The sequence below is a fragment of the Somniosus microcephalus genome, chromosome 4 (genome assembly GCF_052327205.1).
Source record: "Somniosus microcephalus isolate GS21.2 chromosome 4, FLI_Smic_1.0, whole genome shotgun sequence".
In the NCBI taxonomy this organism is placed as follows: Eukaryota; Metazoa; Chordata; class Chondrichthyes; order Squaliformes; family Somniosidae; genus Somniosus; species Somniosus microcephalus.
In genome coordinates, this window is record NC_140990.1 from 110974634 (window position 1) to 111002286 (window position 27653).

At 46.3% G+C, this 27653-nt stretch overlaps 1 protein-coding gene across 1 annotated transcript; it reads right to left on the reverse strand.

Annotated features, from left to right (window-relative positions):
• Positions 1–2590: 2590 nt before the first annotated feature.
• On the reverse strand, positions 2591–7711 carry LOC147119666 (targeting protein for Xklp2-A-like). The gene is made up of 3 exons (XM_085983759.1): positions 7404–7711; positions 3773–3950; positions 2591–3296 (listed from the first exon to the last, which is right to left on the reverse strand). The coding sequence occupies exons 1-3, from the start codon at positions 7626–7628 to the stop codon at positions 3244–3246; spliced, it is 456 nt and encodes a 151-aa protein (XP_085839885.1). The 5' UTR covers positions 7629–7711; the 3' UTR covers positions 2591–3243.
• Positions 7712–27653: the final 19942 nt, after the last annotated feature.

A 27653-nucleotide genomic window follows, 5' to 3' on the forward strand; every position in this document is an offset into this window, starting at 1 on the left:
GCAGTTTAAAGGTGCAGTCCGCAGCTGCACCACACTAGTTGAAGGGATTATTACTAATTGTTCTGAGACCCTTGGTGGCTCCGCCACAGTCACATCTTTCTTGTAAACTCCAACGATTATAGGCCCAAACTGCTCAAATTTCTCAAGACAACCCCTTCAACTCAGGAATTAACCTAAAGAACCTTCTCTGAACTGCCTCCAATGCAAATATATCCCTCCTTAAATAAAGAGAGACCCAAATACCACTAAAGTCAAAACAATTTGCCTTTATATAGCGCCCATAACAGTCAAACGTCCCAAGGCGCTTCACATGAGTGGCATCAAACAATTTGACTTCGAGCCACAGAAATATTTGGACACGTGAGAAAAGCTTGGTCAAAGAGGTAGGTTTTACGGAGCCGCTTAATCAATGAGAAATAACCAGAAAGGTGGAGGGGATTAGGGAGGGTGTTCCAAAGCTTAGGGCCTAGGCAACTGAAGGCACGTCCGCCAATTGCGGAAGGATAAAAATTGGGTGTACAAGAGCGCACAGATCTCAGGGTAGCAGAGGGGTTTTAATAAACAAGGGTGAGAATTTTAAATCGAGGCGTTGCCAGACCGGGAGCCAATGTAGATCAGAGGTCACAGGGGTGATGAGTGAAGGGGACTTGCTGAGAATTAGGATAGTCAAAAGATTGTGGGTTCAAATCTAGGCTGACACTCCAGTGCAGGACTGAGGCATTGCTGCACTGTTGGAGGTGCTGTTAAACTGAGGCCAGGCCCGCTCTCAGATGGACGTAAATGATCCCATGGCACCAGTTTGAAGAACGAGGGAGTAATCCGCGGTGTCCTGGTCAAAATTTATCTCAGTCAAGATCACTTACGGATTATCTTGTAAATTATCACATTGCGGTGCGCAAATTGACTGCCGCATTTTCTACAATACAACAGCTCAAAAGCGCTTTTAGACTGTCCCGAGGTAGCGGAAGGCGCTATATAAAATGAAAGTCAAATAAGGCGCCGAGATTGCGAACGGTCTGGTTCCGCCTCATTCAAAGCCGTCAGGGGGAGTGATGGAGTGGGTTGGCAACCGCAGATTGGGGATTCAGTCTGGCCAGTATTACAGGAAAAATGTTTGAGCTTATGCTTCATGTCAGACAAGTAGCGTGACAGCTCAGTCAGGAAGGTTCGAGGGGTACCATTGCGTATCGTCAGGGTAAAAGCGATACCGGCACATTTGACTGGGAATTGAATCTGGCGGTGCTGGGCCGGCAGGAGTCCACCTGCATAAAGGCCCACGCACACCAGGGGGCGCAGGAGGTTCGCAAGCGTCTCTGGGATCACCTGGGCCAGGCCAACCAATGACAAAGGGGGATTCCCATTGCGCTCATGGGATCCCATTTACAGAGGGAACCCTCCAAAAGCAGAATAGAAATCCGCAAAAATAATTAAACACTGAAATAAAAGTAAATCGGGTTGAAAATGTATTACCATGTAAACAAAAAAAAACTAACCAGGAAAAAATTGACCTAATTTTAAATGTAAGCAAATGTAAATAGTTATAAAATTTGTATTTAACAATTATTTAAAGCCTTATGCAGTTGCAAGAAGGCGCAAGGGTTTTGTGGGTATTGGCTGGGCCGTTGTTGGGCGAATCAGGAAGTTACAGCACGGAAAGAGGCCATTTCAGCCCATCGTGTCCGTGCCGGCCAACAAAGCTATCCAGCCTAATCCCACTTCCCAGCTCTTGGTCCGTAGCCCTGCAGGTTACAGCATTCCAAGTGCACATCCAAGTACTTTTTAAAGTGTCTTTAGTGTTCCTGTCTCTACCACCCTTTCAGGCAGTGAGTTCCAGACCCCCACGACCCTCTGGGCGAAGACATTTCCCCTCAAATCCCCTCTAAACCTTCCCCCAATTACTTTAAATCTGTCTCCCCTGGTTTCTGACCCTCTTCTATCCACTTTTAGGCCCCTCAATTTTATACACCTCAATAAATGCCCAACCCTGTCCCAGCGTAAATGAATTTCTAGCAGATGGGCACCATTGCATGTGGAAAGCTGGAACTTGTGGGGCGCTTATGACTCCATACGCACGCTGCCAGCCCTGTGAAATCCTGCAACATGATGAGAAGGAGCGGGGGGCCGGGGGGGGGGCGGGTGGGGGTGGAGAAGGAGGTCCAGCACTCGAGGTAATAATGCTTTGTTATTAAAGGTTAAAAGCAGGTGGCAGCAACGGTTCAGACTGATGATTGAATATGGAACACTGACCGTGCTGGGACTGGGGACCCGAGTCCTGAGTTAGCCCATTAAACTCGGTGAATCGGCTGGGCCTCCATTGCCAGCGGGGCGAGTCCGTGAACAGGAGGAGCGGCCTAATAAGGCCAGGTCCGCAGGAAAGGAGGGGGGGGGCAGGAAAAAAAGTCACATTATTCCAAAACTGGACATTCCCGAAATCTGTTAATGCACCACCGGGTATTCGCAATACAACACGATCTAACCCAGAGTTTAACCAGCTCCGGCCCAGTCTAATTTGCTATTCCTGCGACAGCGAATTTCACTTCACCCGGAATAAGCTAGGCTTTTCATGATCCAAACACCGGAGACCAGAACCTTACGTGGAAGGTCTTTATTAAGTACAAACAAGTATTAAACATTAAAACCACATCCATACATGTACCGAGTTTGACAATCCCTGGCCACTTACTGCCCGGCTCCCCTGGGACCACAGTCCCGCAGTAACGGCCATCAGCATCTTCGAAACCAGATACAGGGAAAGGAGATTTGGATTGGGGAAGATTCCCCTCTGGGGGTCAGGAAGAGCAAATCTTGGAGATTAGAGACTCGTGCATCACTATTCAAACAAAGTTAAACATTTCTGATCCAATAAGGTCAGCGACTGACGAATCGGCCGGGTGAGCGCCAGCGGAGGGCGGATCGGTCTGAAGAATGAATAAAATTTCACTGACCCGCTGAGACCCCGCGTGACCTTGGAGCAGTGAAATAAACCCCGGTCTTAAAATGTTACCTCTCGGGCGCTGGCCCGTTTTCAAAATTTCAGCTTAGAAAAAACAGTTCCGCTGCCTGGTTGGGTTTTGACGAGACACTAAACCGGACCGGAATCATTCACTGACCGCAAGATGAGGATTATACCGGCGGCAGTAGTAAAACTAAAACATGGAAGAGTTTTCACAAAGGAGGCCCTTGGATAAGACCGGACTGAGCAACGACAAACGGACACTGATCAGGAAATTCCGGCTCGACTGCTCACTGATCCCGGTTTCCACAGTCTCCCTTTAGCCTCAACCCGCCTTGTTCATCTGTAAAGTGCAGAGGGAAAGAGAAACGCGGAATTCAGTCTCAAGACAGTGACTTCTGACTAGCTGGACTCACCCCGGCCCCGCTCTAATAGTTTGTGTCCCGGACAGCCCGCGATAGACCGAGTCAGTCAGCAGGACCCGAGATCTTCCCGTTCATGTCGCAACCCGCTGGGAGAAGGGATATAAATCCAGGGTTTGATGGTTACCCGCGCCCACCGTTATTTCAGTCCAGTTTAAACAAGCTTCCCTTCACCCCGTTCTTTGTACGTTAATAGCACAAAGAGAGCAGATTGACAATGAGGAAGAGTGCGGGCCCGTTCATCCCCGACCTCCCTCCAATAACCCGTCACGGAACGAAACTCCAATCCCCCAGTCCTGTTGGGAAACAAACGGACGATTCCTGGGTCTCAATGTCCAGAGCCGGGAGAAGAGAGAGGGCCTCCGAGAATGGTCGGGAGAAGAGCCGACTGTAGTACCTGGTGTCTCCTGGCGCCTGGCCCGCTTGCCGCCTCTCGCTTGTGTGCGATGTTCAAACACGTCAATGTACTCTGCCATCGAGATATACTGCCCGAGAGCCGCATCGTTGCACTCCCTTTTCCTGGGGCAAGACAAGTTGAACGGCCTTGGCATGGTGCATCCTCTGGTTGTGTGTGTCTGGAATGACAGCGTTAGTGCAGAATCTCAATCTATTCGCCAATCCCAGGATTGATATCAATGCATACAATGTCTTGCACCTTCTCCAAGCCCAATACATCCTTCCCGAGGCGCGTTGCCCAGAACTGAACCAAGTTCTCCAGAGGTGGTCCAAACAGAGCTCTGTACAACCAAGTACTTCCACTGATGGCCTTTACTCGAGGATGCCCAACATCCCATAGCCTTGTAAAGTTATTTTGTACCTGTCCACTAGTTTAATGATCTGCTCATGTGCCTCAATCTCTACTCCTTCAGTTCCTAGCTGACCATTTATAAAAATACTCGGATCCAAGTTCCTCAGGGTCTAAAGTGGATGACCTCACTTCCCTACATTAAACTCCAGCTGGCCACAGTTTTGCTCCATCAGCGGCCTTTTGAAAATTGCTGCTAACACCTACACTACTAACTGCACCATTAAACTTGCTCTCGTCAACAAACTTGGATATGCGGATCTCTATTCCTTCATCCAACTCATTGAAAAAGCTGACGCCCCAGTACGGATTCCCTAGGGGAACCGCCAGTCACAACCTGCCAATTGGAGTACATGTCCAGTAGCCCTGTCTCCTGCCTGCTAACCAATGTTAAAATGGCTGCCTCCTTTTCCATGTGCTTTCATTTATGCCAACGGTCTATTTCGTGAAACCGTAAACCAATGCCTTCTGAAGTCCATATAAATAACATCCGTAGAATTACATAGAATCCCCAACACAGGAACAGGCCGCTCGGTCCTACCGCTGTAAGCTCCACAAGAGCTTCCTTCCAACCCTAGTTCATCAACTCCATGGGTACAACCTTGTATTCCTTTCTCCCTCGTTAATGTAGCTGCTCCTTAAATGCATCTATACTATTTGCCTCAACTACCCTCGTGGTATCCAGTTCCACATTCTATCAAGTAGTTCTTGAAATCTTAGGGACGATCTTATGATCTAGTTTTGGGTTCTCTACAAGCAGACACATCTGTCTAGTTGTTTCCCCCAAAGCCCCGCATAACTGGAGACTTCCATCAGGTCACCTCAGCCCCAGCCAGTTAGTCTTTCCTGATCCGTGCAATTTCTTGCACCATGAGCCTTCTCCAGTGCCTCATTTTTCAATAGAGATCACGTGTACAGTACAAGAAGTCCTATACAAATTAACCAGAACGTCTGCTCTTCAATTCTTTGCTTCTAGTAAAACCCAGTGTTCGGTTTGTATGCGCTCTTAAACCGACCGTGCTGTTGCTACTTTTGATTTGAGAATCTGTTCGAGAAATTCTCCTCTACTCCATTTCAATTCTTGTTTACCAAGGATTGTGGACTCATTTCCTTACCAAGATGCACCAACTCCTTTAAATTAATTTCCATTTAAATACATCTACAACGTGACCAAGAAAAATAGGCAAATCAATTACCCTTTACAACGCTATGCTGGCTCCGTTGTCCAAGTGCTCAGTCAATCTACCACTAATGTCGTAGAGATTTGTCAATCTTCAGCCCCCATTACCATTCTTAGATTTAAAGCCAATTAATTCTACAGTTTCCTCTTATTATTTCGCAAGTCTGCCATTTCCTTATACTCAATTACAGCATGGGCTTCATCTGCTCAGAGTATGGCACCAATCAATTATTTACATTTATATTAGGAAAAAGCAGGTGGTCGTGAGTGACATGCGCCCCCTTGAAAATCGATAAGTGAAAATACGGAAATGGTGGCCATGTTGAATAATGCCAGACATCAACGAAATGTGGACTCAATGAAAGCAAACAGTAATGGCACTAAGTGACCCAATGGCTCCCATCCCAGGGATTTAAAGGGAGCAGATAAGAACATGCCAGATGCGCCAACTATGATGTTCCAAATTGTTCTCGATTCAACAACTATTCCTTTAGTGGGAAAGCTGCATGATACTCGCTATTCAAGGAGTGTGAAACCAGGAATTAGAGCAGTTAGCCTAACACCTGTTGTGAAATTACTAGAGTCCAAGGATGCAGAGACTAAACATTTGAAAAGTGGCAGCTGATCAGAGAGCCTACATGGATCTGTGAAAGGCAGGTCATGCCTGACGGAGGTGGAGTCGGAGGAGGGTCTATGGAATTCCAAAAGGCATTCGATAAATTCCTCAAGACTGTTAGCTAAAAGTTCAAGCTCATGGAATTGAAGGCAAATCATTAACCTTGTTAGGAAATTGAATGAGTGGCAGGAGACAGTAGGGATAATTGGCAGGATGTAACTAGTGGTGTCCCACAGGAATGTGTTGGGCCTCAACTATTCATTAACTAAATGGGATAGAAAGGCGCATGGGCAAAACTGTGGCAAATGGATTTCAAAGCAAGTGTGAGGTCATCCACTTTTGAATGCAGGATAGATCAGAGTACTTTCAAATGGTGAAAAGCTAGTAAAAGTAGAAGTTAAATAAAGGCCTCCCGCCATGTACATAGATCATTCAAATTTCACGGACAGCTACAGAAAATCAAAAATAGCTAATGAATGCTCGTCTTATATCTCGAGGATTAACCAAGGGGGAAGAGGTAGAAGTTATGCTACTGTTAGACAAAGCCCTGGTTAGACTACACCTGGAGAACTGAGCACAGTTCTGGGCACCACACCTTAAGGATATCAAATCAACTTTTATTGTCATTGTTAGTGCACAAGTGCAGTACAAAGAAATGTAGGCTTGCGGTTCCCGAGAGAGAGTGTACATTTAGATTAAGACATTTAAACATTCAACATACATTTGGCTTGTAATACATTATCAGCATAATCATAATAAAGTGCATTGGCAGATGTGCAGGCTTTAGAGTTTATTTGTGGAGTTCAGTAGGATGACAGCCCTGGGAAAGAAGCTGTTTCTAAATCTGGTACGTACGGGTACGTATATTGGCTTGGCCTTGGAGGGAGTGCAGTGTAGGCTTACTAGAATACCTGACTGCCAAGGGTTAACTTACGCGGAGAAATTATACAAACAGGAGTGGTATTAGCTGGCATTTAAGGTTAAGTGGATTTGGTCGAAGTTAAAAGCGAACTGAAGGTAAAGAGAAACTATTACTCCTGGTTGGAGTCTAGGACTAGGGGACATAGCCTATTGGAACCATACCTTTCAGGGGTGAAGTTAGTAAACGCTTCGACATAAAATAGTGTTAGAAGTTTGAAACTTCTGTAAACGGCAATTAATGCTGGGATCAATTGTTAATTTTAAATCTAAGATGGATAGATCGTTAGCCAAAGGTACTAAGGAATATGGGGCAAAAGCGAGTATATGCAGCTAGGTCAGAGATCAGCCATGATCTCATAGCAGAACAGGTTCGAGGGGCTAAATAGCCTGCTCCTGTTTATGTAGGCATCAGGGCTTTTAATGAGAAACGGCTCAAGGTATCTTGGGATTCCTCTCAGCGTTAAATGGATGGTGAAATGTTACCGTGGTTCTCGGTGTTCACTCACCGAGGGCGGGTACTTGCGGAGATCCTTGATGAAGTGCGACAGTTTGTACTCTTGGTCTGATCCGAACTCCCGGTGACCTTCGGCTGGCCTGTTTGTGTGGAGCTGTATATTGATCGGCCTGGTGAGCGGGATGGAAATCCTCATGTTCTGACCTGAGGAGATCACAAGATTGAAGGCGGCATCGGATAGCTCAGTCCGCTTAAAGACCCAACACGCATTTGCCATTTCCACACTACCGATAGGTACTTAACAGACACTGCTCCATCCAAATTCCCTCCGGTTTCCCCCCCCCACACAAGCACCTCTTTACCCGGTCCCAGCTTTAGCTACAAATTTGCCATTTTTACATTGAATTGATGAATCCAATGTCTTCCTGTAGATTAACTCAAGATGGGAAAGGCATCAGGCCTTCCCCAGTCTGCCCACAAGACCCGATGCTCACCTTTGACCCTCAGCCTGACTAGCAAGTGCCCACTGTATCCTTCACCCAAGCTCGCATTCTCGAGATTCTGCTAAAAAACAAACTGAACACTAATGAGATATCATGGATGATTAAAGCCACAAGGGAAAAATGAGGGTAAGGAAAGAGGCATACATTACGTGGACCGCAAGGGGAGAGCATAAGGGAGAATACGACGAGATTAGGAGAGAAGTCAACAATTAGGAAGGCAAAGAGGGACTATGAAATTAAATCAAGGCACATGTAGTAAAATATTTTAGACAAGCTAAAAAAGGGAGGTCGGAATGGGAATAGGGCCACTAAGATGGACAGGATAATACCACAGGCAGCGATAGAAAGATGGCAGAAATTAAATAATTACTTGGCTTCTATATTTACCAGGGAGATAGAACAGGTGGACATGCTGGAAGGCAAAATTAGAAATGTGCATTGAGATATTAAATAAACTAATCAAACTAAGGAAAAACCTGGTTCAGATGGGTTACATCTGCACATTTTAAAATAATCTAGGGAAGAGATAGGCTCATACTACATATTTAGTAATTCGTTAAAAATGGTGGTGCCAGAGGACTGGTGGTTAGCTAATATACCTATATTTAAAGGAGAGATAGAACATGTCCAGGGAACTATAGACCAGTCAGCTTAATGGTGGTAGGAAATATAAATGGAATACCTACTAAAGGAGAAAACAGAAAATCTAGAAACGCCAAAAAAGGAATAGTCAACATTGATTTCAAAAGGGAAAGCTTGTTTGTTCAACCTCAATTTTTTTTGAAGAGGCAACAGGGAGAGCAGACAAGGGTGATGCAGTAGGTGTAATTTATCTAGATTTGCAGAAGGCCTTCAAATAAGGTACTACAAAAGAGAATGAACAAAGTCAGAGAATGCAGAACAAGGCCAGAGAATGCAGAGTCAGGGGACAAGTAGCAAAATGGATAACTAGCTGGCTTGAGGAAAGGATGGACAGGCTGGGTCTCCTTTCTCTTGAAAAAGAGACAGCTGAGTAGTGACCCAAGAGGTCTTTAAAATTAAAGGCCATCAATATAAGAGAGTCACCAAGAAATCAAATAGGGAATTCAGGAGAAACTTCACCACTCAGTGGTGAGAATGTGGAACTCGCTACCACAGGGAGTGGTTGAAGCAAATAGTATGGATGTACTTAAGGGAGAAGGGAATAGAGGGCTACAGATACAGTTAGATGACAAAAGACAGGGGGAGGCTCAAGTGGAGCATAAATGCCAGCATGGACTGGTTGGGCCGAATAGCCTGTTTGCACCACTGCCTATAATGCAATCTCTGAACCCTTTAGTCAACCTATAGTTTGTCATGTGAAATCTTCGATGCATATTGTAAATCTGGGTGTCTCGCCTCTTGGATCTCCCTGCTTTCCACTTGGGATATCACTTCTCCAGTCACCCCCAAAATTTAAAAGTTGCGGGATTATGACTTTCTGAACCCTTAACGGAAAGTCCACAGCAGGAGCTGAAGAGGTTGCTGTAGTGCAAGCGAAGGCGAACAGCAAGATACATTCTATAAAACTGGATACATCAGCAGAGCAAGGGAACCATTTCAGAATTAACAGGAGGGCGTTTGAAGTGACGCAGCTCAGAAGGGCACAAATGTCAAAATTCAAGTTCTCCCAGAACTTGAGAAACGGGCCACCTATGTGGTGCTGATTAAGGCCCAGGACAGTCTCACGCCTTGGGGCAGAGTTGCTGGACTCTGGCAGAGCATCAACGACAGCAATTCACTGGCCATCATCCATCTCAGAAGAGGGAAACACGAGGGACACCACTTGACATGTCAGCAGCTCTACATTGGAATATGGCAATGATCAGGCTCAGTGATGCGCCCGCTCCTGCATAGAACCATCTCAAACATAACCACTTGGGCAAGATCCTGGAGGCCATTGATAGTGGGAGCCCCCACCCAATGTTTTCTTGTGGACGATCATTTATCCTAATAGATTTACCATGATCCGATGGTCCAAGTGTACTGCATGCCACTAGCCAGAAGAAGATGGACCTGGATTATCATATTCTGTATTCCTGACAAAGATCCTAAACAAATGTGGAGTTGGACGCAACCCAACAAGGATGCAGCTGAAGTGAACTTGAAAGGATGAGCTGGAGTTAAAAGCCCAAGACAAAATGGAGCGGTGTCGTTTGGCTACTGCCTTATGTATCGGCACAGGAAGAATGATCCAGGGCCCCAGAAGGAATTGAGGCCACTCTGAAGTCACTCAGTGCCAGTGAAAGCATTCAGCGCTATCCATCCCCGGGATGCTCAGTAGGGATGTGGTGCCACGCCATCCTGCTGGGAAGAAACTTCCGAGTGGAAGAGACAATACAGATACAGACGACTGGTGACTCCAAACTCAGATTAAAGAAGCCGATCTTCAAACGGACCCAATTATTAGCCTCTGCCGCTGTGTTAAATACTGACCATCAGCCTCTGATCAACTAACTGATGGAATTGGCTAATGGTCCGGGATTCTTTCCCTTGTAGAACAGACTCAGATGAAACTGGTGACAGTGGCAATCATGAAAAATGAGCTTTTAGAATGGACAATGTTGGGAATCAAATTGAACTCTGTACATGATCGCAGGTAGAGCTCCAGTTGTAGAAACATAATCTGAATTACTTGGAAGGCAATACAACCTACGCACCCCATACACACCAGCCTTCTCCCCATAGTTCAGTGGGTTACAAATAGCCTGTGGGCTATCTAAAGCTAGGCTCACGAAATAGCATTAATGAACCTTGCATTTCATCTCTCCAACACTGGCTATAGACACCTCCCTACAAAAGGGACACCTGGAATCTCTTCCAAATCAGCCACGCGCAGTCAACCAGTTTACTTGTGCCAGCAATCGCGAGATGCATCATTGCTTCGTTGAGCCGCCTGTGCTCTGCCGTCTCCCTTTGTAATGAGCGATTGTCGACATTTCCCGCTCCTCCGAGCTCATTGGCCTCCAGTATACATGGCTCCTGGACCGCCTAGGGGGTAAAGGGAAGCACAGATGTGGCTAGTTCACCCAGAAAAGCGGAGTTGGCAGTTAGTTCACGCAGTCTGGCCAACACTACAAATTAGACAGTCTATTCTTCATGAACTTGATTCGCACCAACAATTCAAGCTCTCCAAAGAAAAAGAAAGCAAGTTTATTTTAAGACCTGTTTTATATAGCTCACGTCCCAAAATGCTTTAAAACTTGGAAGTGTAGTCACTGTCGTAATGTAGGAAACGTGCCAGCCAATCTGAACACAAGCTCCCACAAATAGGCAAGATAATGTTTAATCTGATACTTTTTGTTTAACTTGTCCCATTACCACCTCCTTTTGCCTTGAATATCTGAACCTCTCCTGCCTTGTATCCCATCACAGACCTTCCCCTTTGTTCTTTCATCCCCTCCCCACTTTCCCAGCCCCTGCAGTTGCTTAAAAATCTTTTCCATTTCCTGCTTTTTTCCAGTACTGACGGAAGGTCATCGACATGAAACGTTAAATCTGTTTCTCAGATGCTACCTGACCTCCAGCATTGTTTTTATTTTAGATTTCCAGCATCTGCAGTATTTTTAGATATCTGTTTCACTGACGTTGATTGATGGAATATTGGCCAGCACACCGCAGATAACTCCTGCTGTTTTAGTGCCATGGGAGATTTTAGGTCCATCTGAGAACAGACAGGGCCTGGGTTTAATGTCTCATCTGAAAGGTGAGCACCAGCAACAGTGCAGCACTCCCTCAGTACTGCACTGGAGTGTCAGCCTAGATTATTGTACAGGTTTTTGCAGTGAGACTTGAAACCACAACCTCCTCACTCAGGCGAGGTTGCTCCCAACTGAGCAGCAGCTGTCTCCTCCCTGCCTCACTCCCACAAAGGTGGCGAATTCCTAAGAAAATCCAGGTTCAATTTGCAACCCAACCCCAGTAATTTACAAGGTGAGCAGGAATTGGGACAGGTGCCAGGACCTGAACTATAGGGGGCTTCACTGGAGTCATGAGTCAGCTGGTGATCATCCTCTAGCCAGGTCTCGGGCTGTTTAATTTCAGGGTTATTCGGAGGGAAAATGCCCTCCAGCATCGAGTGAAGGCTCAAACCTTCGGGGTGAGCGAGACCAGCTCGGAGTCCTGTAGACTTCCTTAGCACAGGTCACCCATTAGCGGGGCTCCGATAGCTAATCTGGCTCTGAACTTCAAAAATCACCAGGTCTGCAATGGTCACTTCTATTCCCAGTCCTACTTCCCCTCGGCCCCAGAGTCACTGGAGGGTCGTTAGTTCCTGGTTAGATAATTGAACTGCGCGGGTTTGAGCCTCACGCACGGACAACAGACAGGGAGCCAACGCCTCAGATTTAGATTTACAAGACCAGAGGTGACACTACACTGCAGCCATTCCCCATCCCCACCTCTTATTCTAAATGGATAGTGGGGACACCTGATGGTCCAACACTCCGCTGAAGCGGTAGAAATCAGGTCCAGACTACGGAATTAAACTTCGATCGGTTTTAATTATTAAGTGGTGCGTTTAACCCAGGGAATCACTGCAAGAAGCAGCGTGAATTTAGAAGCAGCGTGAATTTAGAATTCACAGGTCTCAAAAGGCGATATCCGGACACTGACTTTTGGGCGGCATGACTTCACTTAACTAATCCTGATGAATCCGAGGCAAATCCGAAACTCGAGGTTTGATTTGACAGGAGAGCAGTTAGTACGGGTGACAACAGCAGATAGAGGCTCAATGTGGTGAATCGGGATTGATGGAAATCACAATCGGAAGTTTACGGTACAGAAGGATGCCATTCGTCCCATCATGTAATGTCGAAATAGCCATCTAGTCTAATCCCACTTTCCATCTTTTGGTTCGTATCGTTACAGGTTACTACACTTTGTGCATATCCAAGTACTATGTAATGCGATGAGGGTCTCTGCCTCTACCACCCTCAGGTAGCGAGTTCTAGGCCCCCCCAACCCGCCACCCTCGGTGAACATTTCTAAACACCTCTAAAGACGACTTTCAATCTGTTCTAGTTATTGACCTCCAACTGAAATAGGTCCGTCCTATCCACTACCTAGACCCCAGTTTATACACCTCAATGCAAACCACCCCAGCCCATCCAATCATTCCTCATTGCTAAAGTTCTCCAGTCCTGTCAACATCCTGGTAAATCCCCTTGTACCTTCTCTAGTGCAATCACATTTCCTTTAATGGCGACCCCAAAGCTGTGTGCAGGGCTCTAGCCCAACTATTAGCAAGGGAAACAAGGCAATCTTTCCCTGGCCCCCATCAAACCCGCGACCGTGAGAAAGAACAGTTGCAACAGGAGCTATGCATTTATCCCACTGATTCGGATTCTCGGTTAAAAGGCACCGCCCTAAAAAGTCAAGTCATGGGGAAGCTGGACACTGAAGGAACAAGCCCAGTTCGGACCGACGTGTGTTTGCAACTTAATTGAGAACTGTGGGAGTTCGAGGCAGAGTCAGCTTGGGTCTCCGGGGGACCACCACGTGACCTCGAGCACCTCCCGATTGTTGGGCTGCAGCAAGCCTGCCGGAAGAGAAGGCGATTCATTGAACATCCAATTATCTTTATCAGAGGGAGACCATCTTCAGGCTGAAATAAGGAAGCGTTATATGGAACCAAGTGAAACCTGTTGGTTATTAATACCACATTCAGTTAGTCCTGACTGTGAGAGTTAACTACCTGGTGAATCGGCCACTGTTCTGGAAAGGAACTCGAGCTTAATTTACGGGACAAATTACTGGTGATTTCTAGATATGAGCAACTGGCGGTGGGAGAAATTACGACCAAGACCAGCCAGTTCTCAAAGGAGACCAAATTGGGCAGGTGGAAGAAGCCAGCCGATTTCTGGCCACAGTTTAAAGAGGCTCAATGAACCGCAGCCCCGGCTCCCGGGATGTAACCAGGCTGAATTGACAAGGCGAGTCTTCAAACAGCATTCGAGCTGACTGTTCCACTTGCACTTGCAGCCAGTGAACTGTGAAGTGAGGAGCCGCCAGAGCAAGGCCGACAGTCACGATATCCAGAGAGTAGTGAGAGTCTGCGCCTGTTCTTTCGGCGTGCAATCCATGCACTTTTATCCCCTGCAAGCATTTATCCAGTTCCCTTTAAGGATACTGTTCAGTCGGCATCCACCATCCCAGCAGGCAGTGCATTCCAAAGACAAACCACTCGTAAAGTTTCTCATGTCGCCTTTGGTTCTTTTGCCAATCACCTTAAATCTGTGCCCTCGTGAGCTACCCTTCAGCCATTGTAAGAAGTTCTCTAAACCCTTTGATTTTAAACACTATTAAACAGCCGATTAGCCTCCTCGGCTCCAAGGAGAACCGCCCCAGCTTCGCTATCCACGTAACTGCAATTACTCATCCCGGTAAATCTCGTCTGTACATAACATAAGAAATAAGAGCAGGAGTAGGCCAATCAGCCCCACGAGCCTGCTCCGCCATTCAATAAGATCATGGCTGATCTTATCCTAACCACCAATCCACTATCACAGAACCATCTCCTGAATCGTACAGAATTAGACACGAAATAGGAGCAGGATCAGGCTACACGGCCCCCGGGCCCGCTCCGCTACCCACAGGGCCATGACCGATCCGAACCTAGACTATGTCCAAATTCTTGCCCGCTCCCCGTAACCCTTAATTCTCTTTACTTCTAGGAAACTATTTCTGTTTTTATTTATGTAATGTAGCTTCTACAGCTTTTTGGGGCAGCATATTCCACAGACCTACCACCCTGAGTGAAGTAGTTCCTCCTCAGTTTTGAAAGAGCAGCCCCTTATTCTAAGACTATGCCCCCTAGTTCTAGTTTCACCCATCGGGAACATCTTCCCCGCATCCACCCGATCCAACCCCTTCACAATCTGATATGTTTCAATAAGATCGCCTCTCATTCTTCTGAACTCCAATGAGTGGAGTCCCAATCTACTCAACCTCTCCTCATGTGCCCACCCCCTCATCCCCGGGATTAACCGAGTGAACCTTCTTTGTACTGACTCGAGAGCAAGTATGTCCTTTCTTAAGTATGGACACCAAAACTGTACGCAGTATTCCAGGTGCGGTCTCACCAATACCTTGTACAACTGAAGCAATACCTCCCTATTTTTATATTCTATCCCCAAGCAATGAAAGCCAACATTCCATTGGCCGCCTTAATCACTTGCTGCACCTGCATACTAACCTTGAGTTTCGTGCACCAGGACCCCCAGATCCCTTTGTACTACAGTACTTTGCAGTTTCTTGCCATTAAGATAATAACTTGCTCTATGATTTTTCTTGCCAAAGTGCATAACCCCTCACTTTGCAGTATTGTATTCCATCTGCCAAATCTCTGCCCACTTACTTAGCCTGTCGATGTCCCCTTGCAGGTTTTTTATGTCCTCCTCACACTACTTTCCCTCCCATCTTAGTATCATCTGCAAACTTTGATATGTTGCACTCGGTCCCCTCCTCCAAATCGTTAATATAGATTGTAAAGAGTTGGGGACCCAGCACTGATCCCTGCGGAACACCACTAGTTACTGATTGCCAGTCTGAGAATGAACCATTTATCCAACTCTGCCTTCTGTTAGATAGCCAATCCTCTATCCATGCCAGAATATTACCCCCAATCCCGTGATTTTTTATCTTAAGCAATAACCTTGTGTGGCACCTTGTCAAATGACTTTTGGAAGTCTAAATACACTATGTCCACTGGTTGCCCTTTATCCACCCTATACGTTACTTCCTCAAAGAAGTCCAGCAAATTTGTCAAACATGACTCCCCCTTCATAAAACCATGCTGACTTTGTCCTATTAAATGATGATTATCCAAATGTCCTGTTACTGTCTCCTTAATAATGGACTCCAAAATTTTACCTACCACAGATGTTAGGCTAACCAGTCTATAGTTTCCAGCCTTCTGTCTACTGCCCTTTTTAAATAAGGGTGTTACATTAGCAGTTTTCCAGTCTGCCGGGACCTTTGCTGAGTCCAGGGAGTTTGGAAAATTATTACCAATGCATCCACAATCCCTACCGCCACTTCCCTCAAGACCCTAGGATGTAAGCCATCAGGTCCAGGTGATTTATCCGCCTTGAGTCCCATTATTTTACCGAGTACCACTTCCTTAGTGATTTTGATCGTGCTTAGCTCCTCCCCCCCCTTTAGCCCCCTGTTTGTCCAGTGTTAGAATATTCTTAGTGTCTTCTACTGTAAAGACTGATGTAAAATATTCATTGTGTTTATGCCATCTCCATATTTCCCACCATTAATTTCCTGGTCTCATCCTCTAAGGGACCAACATTTACTTTAGCCACCCTTTTTCTTTTTATATAACTATAAAAACTCTTACTATCTGTTTATATTTTTTGCTAAATTACTTTCATAATCTATCTTCCCTTTCTTAATCAATCAGTGTTATTTTTTGCTGTCTTTTAAAGTTTTCCCAATCCTCCCACTAGATTTGGCTATGTTATATGCCCCTGTTTTTTTGTCGAATACTATCCTTAATTTCTTTACTTAGCCACGGATGGCTGTCTTTTCTTTTACACCCTTTTCTTCAGTGGAATATATATTTTTTGGAAGTTGTAAAATAACTCCTTAAAATGTAAACCACTGATCATGTATCCACTTACCCTTTAATCAATTTTCCCAATCCACTCTACTCAATTCCGCTCTCATACCTTCATAGTCTCCTTTATTCAAGCTTAGCACGCTTGTTTGAGATCCAACCTTCTCACCCTCTAATTGAATATGGAATTCAACCATGTTATGGTCACTCATTCCAAGGGGATCCTTTACTAGGACATTTTTAATTAAGCCTGTCTCGTTACACAGGACCAGATCTAAGGTTGCTTGCCCCCTGGTCGGTTCAGTTACATACTGCTCAAAAAACCCATCCCTAATACACTCAATGAACTCATCCTCAAGGCAGCCCTGCCCAATTTGATTTGTCCAATTAATATGATAGTTAAAATCCCCCATAATTATAGATGTTCCCTTATTACAACCCTCAACTATTTCCTGAATGATACTCCATCCAACAGAGTTGCCATTGTTCGGAGGCCTATAGAGTACACCCACTAGTGTTTTTTCCCCCATTATTCCTTACCTCCACCCAAACTGTTTCATTATCCTGATCTTTTGACCCAATATAATTTCTCTATTAGTGATTCCTTCCTTTATTAACAGCCACCCCACCTCCCCTTCCTTCAATACCTTCATATCCTTCCTAAAATGTGGTGACCAGAACTGGATGCAATACTCCCGTTGTGGCCTAACCAGTGCTTTATAAAGGCCGAGCATAACTTCTTCACTTCTGTACTGAATACCTCTATTAAGCCCAAGATCTCATGTGTCCTGCCACCTGCACGGACCTATGGACATTAACTCCCAGGTCACCCTGTCCCTGCACGCTTTAAAGTTGCGCCCTTAAGTGTATATTGCCGCTCCCTGTTCCTTCTGCCAAAATGCATCACCTCACTTAAATTCCATCTGCCACTTGCCTGCCTATTCTGCTAGCCTTTCTATCTCTTGTTGCAGTCGATTGGTTTCACCCTCATGGTTTGTCATGTCTGACATCAAGTCTTGCAACTCCAATTTACCCGGGCCAGATCCTAATCAATTCACTGAAAAGAGCCCTCCATAACTGGACTAAATCTTACCATACTATGATAAATATTCGAGATGCTCTCCGAATGTTACATTCGCCAATTGATCGAGTTAGTTCCAGGACTACATCCAGCAATGCCTCCTTTCCTCTTTGGCTAATAACCTACTGATCAATAAATTTCTCTTGAGCACACCTGAATTCCCTCCTTGAAAAATCACAGCCCCATTTCATAGAGGGAGTTAATGTCTCCCATTATCACTACTATCGTTCATGCATCTCTAGTTTTTGAAAAATCTGCCCATGTATCTCCTTCACTATTTAATGGCCTATAAAATACCCCAAGTAGCCCAATATCTCCACACTTTCTCAACTACAAATCAAAGATTCTGCCTTTGATCCTCAAGGACATTTAGAATATTTCCCTCGATCAAAACCGCTACCCCTCGTGCTTGGTCCCCTCCCCATCTCCTGAAGACTTTGGAACCACCATATGAAGCATCCAATCCTCATTGAGCCAGTTCTCGTTAGTGCCACATCATATTCGCGGTTTTTTGCGCCTGCAGCTCACCAACCTGTGCACACATGCACTCCAAATCGAACTTGGACTTTATTGTCTATGATCCCACCCAATTCTGTATTCCTAACTAGAACTCAGTAGTGTACATCTTATTTCTACTTTATAAATACTACATATTGGTACCCAACCATCCTGCCGAATTAGTTTAAACCTTCCCAACATTGACTAACTTGCCCAGAAGTATTGGTCCCAGCTTTGTTCTGGTGCAAGCCGGCCTTCTTGAACAGGCCCCTCCCGCTACAGAACTGCTCCCAATGTCCCAGGGATCTGAAGCCCTCCCTCCTGCACCATGTCGCTAGCCATTCATTCACTTCCCATTTCTGCTCACTAGGACGTGGCACTGGGAATAATCCAGAGATTACTACCTTGGAGGGTCTGCTTTTTAAATTAATGCTGTGTTACATTTCTGGCAGCAACAACCCCCCTAAAATCTATGTTGAAACTAGTTCGAACCCCAATTCAACGAAGCTAATCACCAATCCTTCGGTAGTCACCGGTCGGCGGAGAGGGAGCACAGACAAGCCGGATCGTATCAGGCAGGGTCTTCAGAGATCCTGGATAATTCCTGGAAACCCGAACTCATTCCTCACATTGAGCCTGGTCTTCACGGCCAACGCGGAGCCTGAATGGTGACACGGCCAATCTAAAGGACTCCGCCACTGGAGGTTGAGGGAGACTCAGCATTACTTACCCCAGAGGCTGGGCCAGACCCTCAGCAGCGGACCGTCTCCTGGCCGCCAGCGAATTTACCGTGTTCGGGGGACTGGTGGAGATTCCAGCGCTCGACGCTCCGCCCTCTGCAGAGACAGGAGGAGAAAGGCAGGAGTTTAGGAGGTGGGGCGGTCAGAGCTCTTAAATTGTGATACTGAGGCCAAGCCGGTATTCTAAGCAGTCTACAGCCATTTTCACACAAACTCCAGGATCCGAGTCTGCATTGAGCCCTCGATCCCACAAGAGACACTCCCCGGAGTAGGAATTCGCAGCCCTTCCTTGTACAGAGGGTGAGCGGTTAATAAAGGAACGGGGTAAATCCTCGGCCCCCAAACCTTGAAAATCACTCCCTCGGGTTCGCTTGATTTTAGGAGCATGTATACAAGCACCAAACAGACCCATTCGTAACTCATTAGGTTTAAACGGCGGGCGCTCACGGGGCATCGCAGGTTGTCGGTCACAAAAGCAGATGTTGCGCTGTAAGAGGATTCTACGATAGACACATCCTGCATCACAAGCCTTGAAAGGGATCCCAGCCCAGCGTTAGAAAGACAATAACCCGAGTCAGAACAGTTCCTCATTCTCTCCCAAACCACTTCAGCAAAGGATGACATTTCATTCTAACCCAGCCGGTTATAATCCTCCGGGAACTTCCAGCCCAGAGACTGCGGCAGGCAGTGGGTTAGGTCCCAGTGAGAAGTTGAACACTCTCCGGGCGCGGTCTGTTCACGGCAGTAATTTGAACCCAGCCTGGCGGTTGTGAGCCCAGACTCCCGAGAGCCTGGATTGGAAAGATCACTCGAGTGGCCCACGTGAATAGCCGGGTCGGACGGGTAGGTCACCGACACAGAGGCGGGGCAAAGTTTGAAAAGTAAACTTCACATCGAAAGTGTCTAACCCGGCAGTACCAGATTCGGTGCAAAAAAAGTGAAACATTATTCGGAGAGATGACAGTACACAGGGCGGTAGAATTTGGGAACTCATCCGCAAACAATTGATAGCTCAAATGTTAAATTTAACTCAGATGTGTTAATCAAAAGGTATTCGGGGATAAGGGGCAAAGGCGGGAATGAGTTAGGTCACAGGTCAGCCATGATCTCATTGAACGGCAGAATATTGCTCGAGGGGCTAAATTGCCTCCTCCTCTTCCTGTTGTCCTATAGCATCGGTTCTGGTCAAAGTTCAGATTTTCTTCTGAAATAAAGACTTGCATCAGTATAGCGCCTCTTCGACCGCCAAACGTCTCAAAGCGCTTTACAGCCAAAGCAGTACTTTTGAAGTGGAGTCACTGTCGTAGTGTGGGAAACGCAGCAGCCAATTTGCACACAGCAAGCTCCCACAATGATAGTGCCCAAATAATCTGCTTTAGTGATACTGATTGAGGATAAATATTGCCAGGACATCAGGGAGAACTCCCTGCTCTTCAACCACTGTTAGAATCTTTTAAATCTCCGAGAGCAGACAGGGCCTCGGTTCAACATCTCACCCTCCAGCCAATGCAGCACTCAGTCCTGCGCTGGAGTCTCAGCCTAGACTTTTTTATGCTCAAGTGTCTGTAACGGGAATTAACCCATAACCTTCAGGTAGTGAGCTGGTAGTGAGCCGCCTGCTTGAACCGCTGCAGTCTGTGTGGTGAAGGTCCTCCCACAGTGCTGTTCCTCTTTTGATTGGACCAAGCAAAATAAACTGTAACTAATAAAAATTTAAATAAACCTTAACAAATCAAATTAAAATTTGGTTGTCTAAATCAATTATGCACTCCAGTCCCCGTGGTGCCCACCGGTCGCGGAAGCCCACAGTGCTGTTAGGGAGGGAGTTCCAGGATTTTAACCCAGCAACGATAAAGGATCGGCGATATAATTCTCTGCCTGTTTAAAGGGGCAGTGTCTCTGTGCCTGTTTAAAGGGGGAGTGTCTCTGTGTCTGTTTAAAGGGGCAGTGTCTCTGTGTCTGTTTAAAGGGAAAGTGTCTCTGTGTCTGTTTAAAGGGGCAGTGTCTCTGTGTCTGTTTAAAGGGGCAGTGTCTCTGTGTCTGTTTAAAGGGGCAGTGTCTCTGTGTCTGTTTAAAGGGGCAATGTCTCTGTGTCTGTTTAAAGGGGCAGTATCTTTGTGTCTGTTTAAAGGGGCAGTGTCTCTGTGTCTGTTTAAAGGGGCAGTGTCTCTGTGTCTGTTTAAAGGGGCGGTGTCTCTGTGTCTGTTTAAAGGGGCAGTGTATCTGTGTCTCTTTAAAGGGACAATGTCATAGGGCCATAGAGACATAATGGCACAGAAAGAGGCCATTCGGCCCATCGAGTCCATGCCGGCTCTCTGTACAGCAGTCCAGTCAGTCCCATTCCCCCGCTCTATCACCGTAGCCCTGCAAGTTTATTTCCCTCAAGTGCCTATCCAGCCCCCCCTTGAAAACATTCGGTGTCTCCGCTTCCACCACTTCCGTTGGCAGCGAGTTCCAGGATCTCATCACTCGCTGCATAAAAAAGTTTTTCCTCACTTCCCGACTGTAACTCTTGCCAAAACCTTAAATCTGTGTCCCCTAGTCTTTGTACCATCAGCTAGTGGGAACAGCCTATCCAAACCCATCATAATCTTGTACACCTCTATCAAATCACCCCTCAACCTCCTTTGCTCTAATGAAAACAAATCCCGCTTTTCCGACCTGTCCTTGTAGCTAACATCCCCATCCCCGGAACCATTCTGGTAAATCTCCTCTGCACCCTCTCAAGTGCATTCATGTCCTCCCGAAATTGTGGTGACCAGAACTGGACACAATACTCCAGTTGTGGCCTAACCAGCGTTTTATAAAGATTCAGCATATCTTCTCTACTTTTCTACTCAATACCTCTATTTATTAAGCCCAAGATCCCATATGCTTTGTTAAGCACTCTCTCAATATGTCCTGCCACCTTCAGGGGCCTATGCACATTAACTCCCAGGTCCCTCTGTCCCTGCACACTCTTTAAAACTGTGCCATTAAGTGTATATTGCCTCTCCCTGTTCATTCTGCCAAAATGCATCACCTCACACTTCTCTGTATTAAATTCCATCTGCCACGTGTCTGCCCATTCTGCTAGCCTTTCTGTGTCCTGATGCAGTCGATTGTTATTATCCTCACTGTTTGCCACACCCCCAAGTTTGGTGTCATCAGCAAATTTAGAAATTCTACTCTGTATTCCAATATCCAGATCATTTATTTATATCAAGAAAGCAGTGGCCCCAGTTCTGACCCTTGGGGAACACCACTGTCTACCCTCCTCCAGTCTGAAAGACAGCTATTTACCACAACTAGCTATTTTCTGTCCTTAAGCCAATTCCTTATGCAAGCTGCCACTGACCTACCTATTCCATGAGCCTCAATTTTGTTAACCAGCCTTCTATTTGGTACTTTGTCAAACGCCTTCCGAAAATCCATGTAGACAACTTCCAATGCATTCCCTTCAACGATCCTCCCTGTTACTTCATCAAAAAATTCAATTAGTGTAGTCAAACACGATCTTCCTTTTACAAACCCGTGTTGACTCTCCTTAAGTAGCTTAAACCTCTCCAAGTGCCCGTTAATATTTTCCTTGATAATTGTTTCTAAAACTTTACCCACTACTGATGTTAAACTGACTGGCCTGCAGTTACTAGGATTGTTCTTACACCCTTTCTTGAAGAATGGTGTCACATTTGCCAGGTTCCAATCCTCAGGCACCTCCCCCACATCCAGGGAAGATTGGAAAATTAAAGCAAGCACTTCCTTTCTCCACTCCCCCAATTCCCTTAGCATTCTGAGATGCAAGCCATCTGGACCAGGCGACTTATCCACTCTAAGCATACCCAGCCCTTCTAGTACATCCTGTCTGTCAGTTTTCACAATTATAAGGCACAGAAACAGGCCATTCGATCCAACCAGTCCATTTCATTGTTTGTGCTCCACTAGAGCCTCCCCCCGCCTTTCCTCATCTAAATCTATCTGCATAATCCTCTGCTCCCCTCTCACTCATATATATGTCTGCTTCACTATCTGAGGAGTTGCGAATGGAGCTGAGTACTACAACTATTAGCGAACAGGCCCATTCCTGACGTTATGATGGAGGGAACATAGGAGCCGGAGCAGGCTGCTTAGCCCCACGAGCCTGTTCCTCCATTCAATGAGATCATGGCTGACCTGTGACCTAACACTATAGACCTGCCTTTACCCCATACCTCTGAATAGCTTTGGTTAACAGAAATATATCAATCTCAGTTTAAACTTAACAAATAACCTAGTAACAATTGCTGATTGTGGAAGGGAGTTCCTAATTCCTACAACCTTTGCATGTAGAAATGTTTCCTAACTTCCCCTCTGAAAGGCTTGGCTTTAATTTTTAGGCTAAAACCTTTTTCTATTACCTAGAACCTTAACAAATTAAATTAAAATTTCATCGGCCGGGGTGATAATGCACTCAACTGGTCCAGACAGTGGGCGGTCGAGGGGGCCCGACTGCCTGCCTCTCTCTTCCGTGACCATGTTCGTGACAGGGTGGCCTTGGAGATGGAGCACGTGGTGTCCACCGGCATGCTTGAGGCCTTCCACGACCGATGGGTGCCACGGGGACTGGAGTGCATCATCACCTCGGCCAATTAAATTTTAATTTAATTTGTTAAGGTTCTTTTAAAGTTTTATTAGTCACAGTCTATTGGTTTTAGTGTACCCATCAGAAGAGTACACACACCTCAGACACATCTCACAGCTCCTCAACCATGTGAGGCATCTCACACACACACACACACACACACACACACACACACAAACACGCCTGCCAATACACTCCTTCACAATCGCCCCTCTTTTTCTGTTCCAGGAAAAACAAGCACATGGCAAGCAACAGCAGCAGCCGACCGGGAGAGGGGAAGCAAGACTCCAGAGATCACTCCCTTTGAGGAGGCAGTGCTGGACGCGATCAGGAGGGGCTTGGCAGGCATTGGGGCCAGAGGCAGAGCAGAGGGCATCTCGCAGAGAGGTAGGTGGCCACTGCAGCTTCCTTGCAGATGCAAGCCTATTCCTTATCTCTAATCGCCCAAAAGAGATCCTCGCTTCCCGCTTTACAGTGTAGATTACCAGGAGCAAGATGCACCTTGCCCCGTGGAGCAGGTTCAGCAAGAGCAACAGCCAGCTCACTCCCTGGAGGAAGAGGAAACATAGAAACATAGAAGATAGGAGCAGGAGTAGGCCATTCTGCCCTTCGAGCCTGCTCCGCCATTCAATGAGATCATGGCTAATCATTCAAATTCAGTACCCTGTCCCTGCCTTCTCCCCATATCCCTTGATCCCTTTAGCCTCAAGAAATATATCCAACTCTTTCTTGAATATATTTAATGAACTGGCCTCCACCACCCACTGTGGCAGAGAGTTCCACAGGTTCACCACTCTCTGGGTGAAGAAATTCCTCCTCATTTCAGTCCTAAATGTCCTACCCCTTATCCTTAGACTATGACCCCTGGTTCTGGACTCCCCGACCATCGGGAACATCCTTCCAGCATCTAGTCTGTCCAGTTCTGACAGAATTTTATAGGTTTCGATGAGATCCCCTCTCAATCTTCTAAACTCCAGTGAGTATAAGCCCAATCGACACAATCTCTCCTCATACGTCATTCCTGCCATCCCAGGTATCAGCCTGGTGAAGCCAGGAGAGCAAGGATGAATGCACTGTATCACTGGCTACCACTGTTGCAGGCATCCGCTCAGAGGCCGTCACCACGAGCAACTTAGAAGCTGGCTTAGAAGAGGAATCCTCACCGAGGGATGCACCAGGCAATAGCGGGCAGCAGCCACGCTGGGTGGACGGAACACAGATGCCACATTTCCGGGAGGCGAGGTCTCGCACTAGTTCTACTGGAGAGGAGTCGGATGAGGACCTCACAGGGCCAAGCTTCAGAAGAAGGCTGATGGATACGACAAACCAAATGCTTGTTGCAATGGAGAGCCTGCCTGACAGCCTACTGGTCGTGGCGAGAGGGATGGTGGAGTCCGCCTCGACCTTGGTCCGGGACTGGACCCAGAGCCTGGAACCCATCTTCTCCAGCGTGGAGAGGCTGGTGACTTCCAGCCAGCGACCTGCGGAGCCCGACATCATGCAGCGTCTGATGACTGAGGTCGCAGCTTCCACTGCAGTCATTGCAGCTCCCATGGAAGCTCAGGCAGCTGCCCTGGTGGCTCTGGGCTCCTCGGCAGAAACGGGCTTGCAGAGTGTCTCCGATGCAGATCTGTCCTCTACCAGATCATTGGGTGGGCTGAAAAGAGGCCCCCAGGTAGTGGCGTGGGAATCGTGGAGCAGGAACCTATGGGCCTCTCTCCGGATACCAGCATTCCTGCTCCCTCCCCCGCCACTCCACCATTGCTCTTGCCGTTGCCTGTCAGCCAGGTGGCCCAGACTGCTGAAGCCCATGCTGGGATGATGCAATCTAAGTCGGGGCCATCACGGCCCTCAGCCTCTCGAGGGCGTCCCAGGAGGACATCTGAACCTCCCTCTCTAGATTCTGAGCAGCCTCCACCTCGCCTGCTGCTGACAGTGGGGTTGCACTTTGTAGAAGCACCAGATTACCCAACAGCACTTATCGATAGCCACTGAGGGTAAACCCCAGGGTGAACCGTTTAATGTTTTTAAGTGATGTTGTTTCTGTCATATTTACATATTTTGTTTGTGATGTGTATAAAACATTGATTATGGTAATTGGGTAGTGGTGGAATCGGTGGTCTCTTACTGTGATCTTCAGGGGGAAGGGGTGACCGGATTGAGTGCAGATGATCGACTCTCTGGTGGAAGGTACCTCGTGTGGCCACAGTGCTCTGGGGTCTGGTGAAGCTGGTGTCTAAAGCCCTGTTCAATTAGCTTGCGACGAGCGTCCCTCCCAGGGGTGGCTTGTCTAGCTGGAAGTCTCTGGTGCTTCCCCCATTCCTCCTCCACCTCCTGTGATTGACCCTCTGGCACATATGCTGATGGTAACAGCTGGTCTCATGGTCGCCAGATTTTCAAACAGGCGCCCATTTGGTACAGCACCCATTTAGCGCCTGTTATCACCCTTTGGCCAAAATAACCCCCAGGTATGGTCTAACCATGGATTTGTACAGCTGTAGCACAACTTCTACCCCCTTGTACTCCAGTCCTCTAGATATAAAGTGCAGCATTCCATTAGCCTCTTTAATTATTTTCTGTTCCTCTCCGTGAAAGTTTAATGATCTATGTACATGGACACCCTAAGTCTCTTTGGACCTCCACTGCTTCTATATTTTCACTACTTAAAATGTATTCTGATCTATCCTTTTTAGGTCCTAGTGGATGACCTCACACGTTTGAAACCCATTTGCCTCAGGTTTGCCATTCACTTAATCTATTAAGATCTCTGTAATTTTATGCTTCCATCTACACTGCTTACATGCCACCTATCTTTGTGTCATCGGAAAACTTGGACATGTAGCTCTCTTTCCCATCATCTAAGTCATTAATAAATGCGGTGAATAGTTGAGGCCCCAACACAGATCACTACGGGACACCACTAGTCATATCCTGCCAATTAGACAACCTGCCCATTACCCCCACTCTGTCTCCTAGCGCTCAGCTAATATCCTAACCAGGTCAATAATTTGCCTTCGAATCCATGAGCTTCACCTTTAGCTAACAATCTCTTCTGAGGGGCTTTGTCGAATGCCTTTTGGAAGTCCCTATAAATAACATCCATAGACATTTCTCTGGCCACTACTTTAGTCACCTCTTCAAAAATTGAAAAAGATTCGTCAGGCATGACCTACCCTTTACAAACCCTTTACAAATCCATGCTGGCTCTCTCTGGTTAGCTGAGAATTTAAGAATTTCAGTCACTCTATCCTTAATGATAGATTCTAGTAGTTTCCCGACAACAGATGTTAAGCTAACTGCTCTATAATTCCCTGGTTTCGCTCTCACCTTTCTTAAATAGCAGAGTGACATGTTCAATTTTCCAAACTGAAAGAACGTGCCCAAATCAAGAGAACTTTGTAAGATTATAGATAGCACATCAGCAATGTGCTCACCGACTTCCTTTAAAAAGCTGGGATGGAAACCATCTGGCCCTGGGGATTTGTTAATCTTTCATGCCTTTATTTTCTTCATTAATGTTATTTTGGTGAGTCCTGTCCCTGTTTCAATATTAGTTTCCTTGGGATTTCCGACATGCTATCCTCTTCCTCTACTGTAAATACTGATGTAAAATAATTATTCAGTATGTCTGCCATTTCCTTATTTTCATTTGCAATATCACGTTGTAGCCCACATTGCTCCTGACCACGCTTTTTTCCCTAACTTAATTCATATTCCCAAACTCTTACTATCTGTTTTGTCACCTTTTGTTCTTACCTCTCCCAGTCGTCAGGACCCGTGCTTCTTTTTGCATGCTTATTGCTTAGTTTTATGTAGTTCCTTACCTATTTTGTCGTCCATGGCGGTTTACTTTTTTTTGGCAAGCAGAGGTCTTGCCCTTTGGGGTATAAATTGGTTCTGTATCACGATTAATTACTTTTTGTACACCTCTCACTGATCTATGGCCGTTTGACCCATGAAAAGATTTGCCCAGAACACTGGACAGTCTCTGTCTCATCCCTGTCTTGCCTCAATCTAGAATCTTAGAAATTCATTGAAGTAGATGGTTGGGCCTAGGATACTGCCCTGAAGAACTCCTGCAGTAATGTTCTGGGGTTGAGATGATTGGCTTTCAACAACCATCTTCCTTTCTGCGAGGATTGACTTCAACCACTGGTGAATTTACCCCTGATCTCCATTGGCTTCAGTTTTACTCGGGCTTAGTAAGTTGAAAAAGGACCTGGCCTAGGAGGATTGGAAATAAAGAATAGCAGGTAAACAGTACATGCACAATGAGAGGCCTTCAAAGAGGAGATG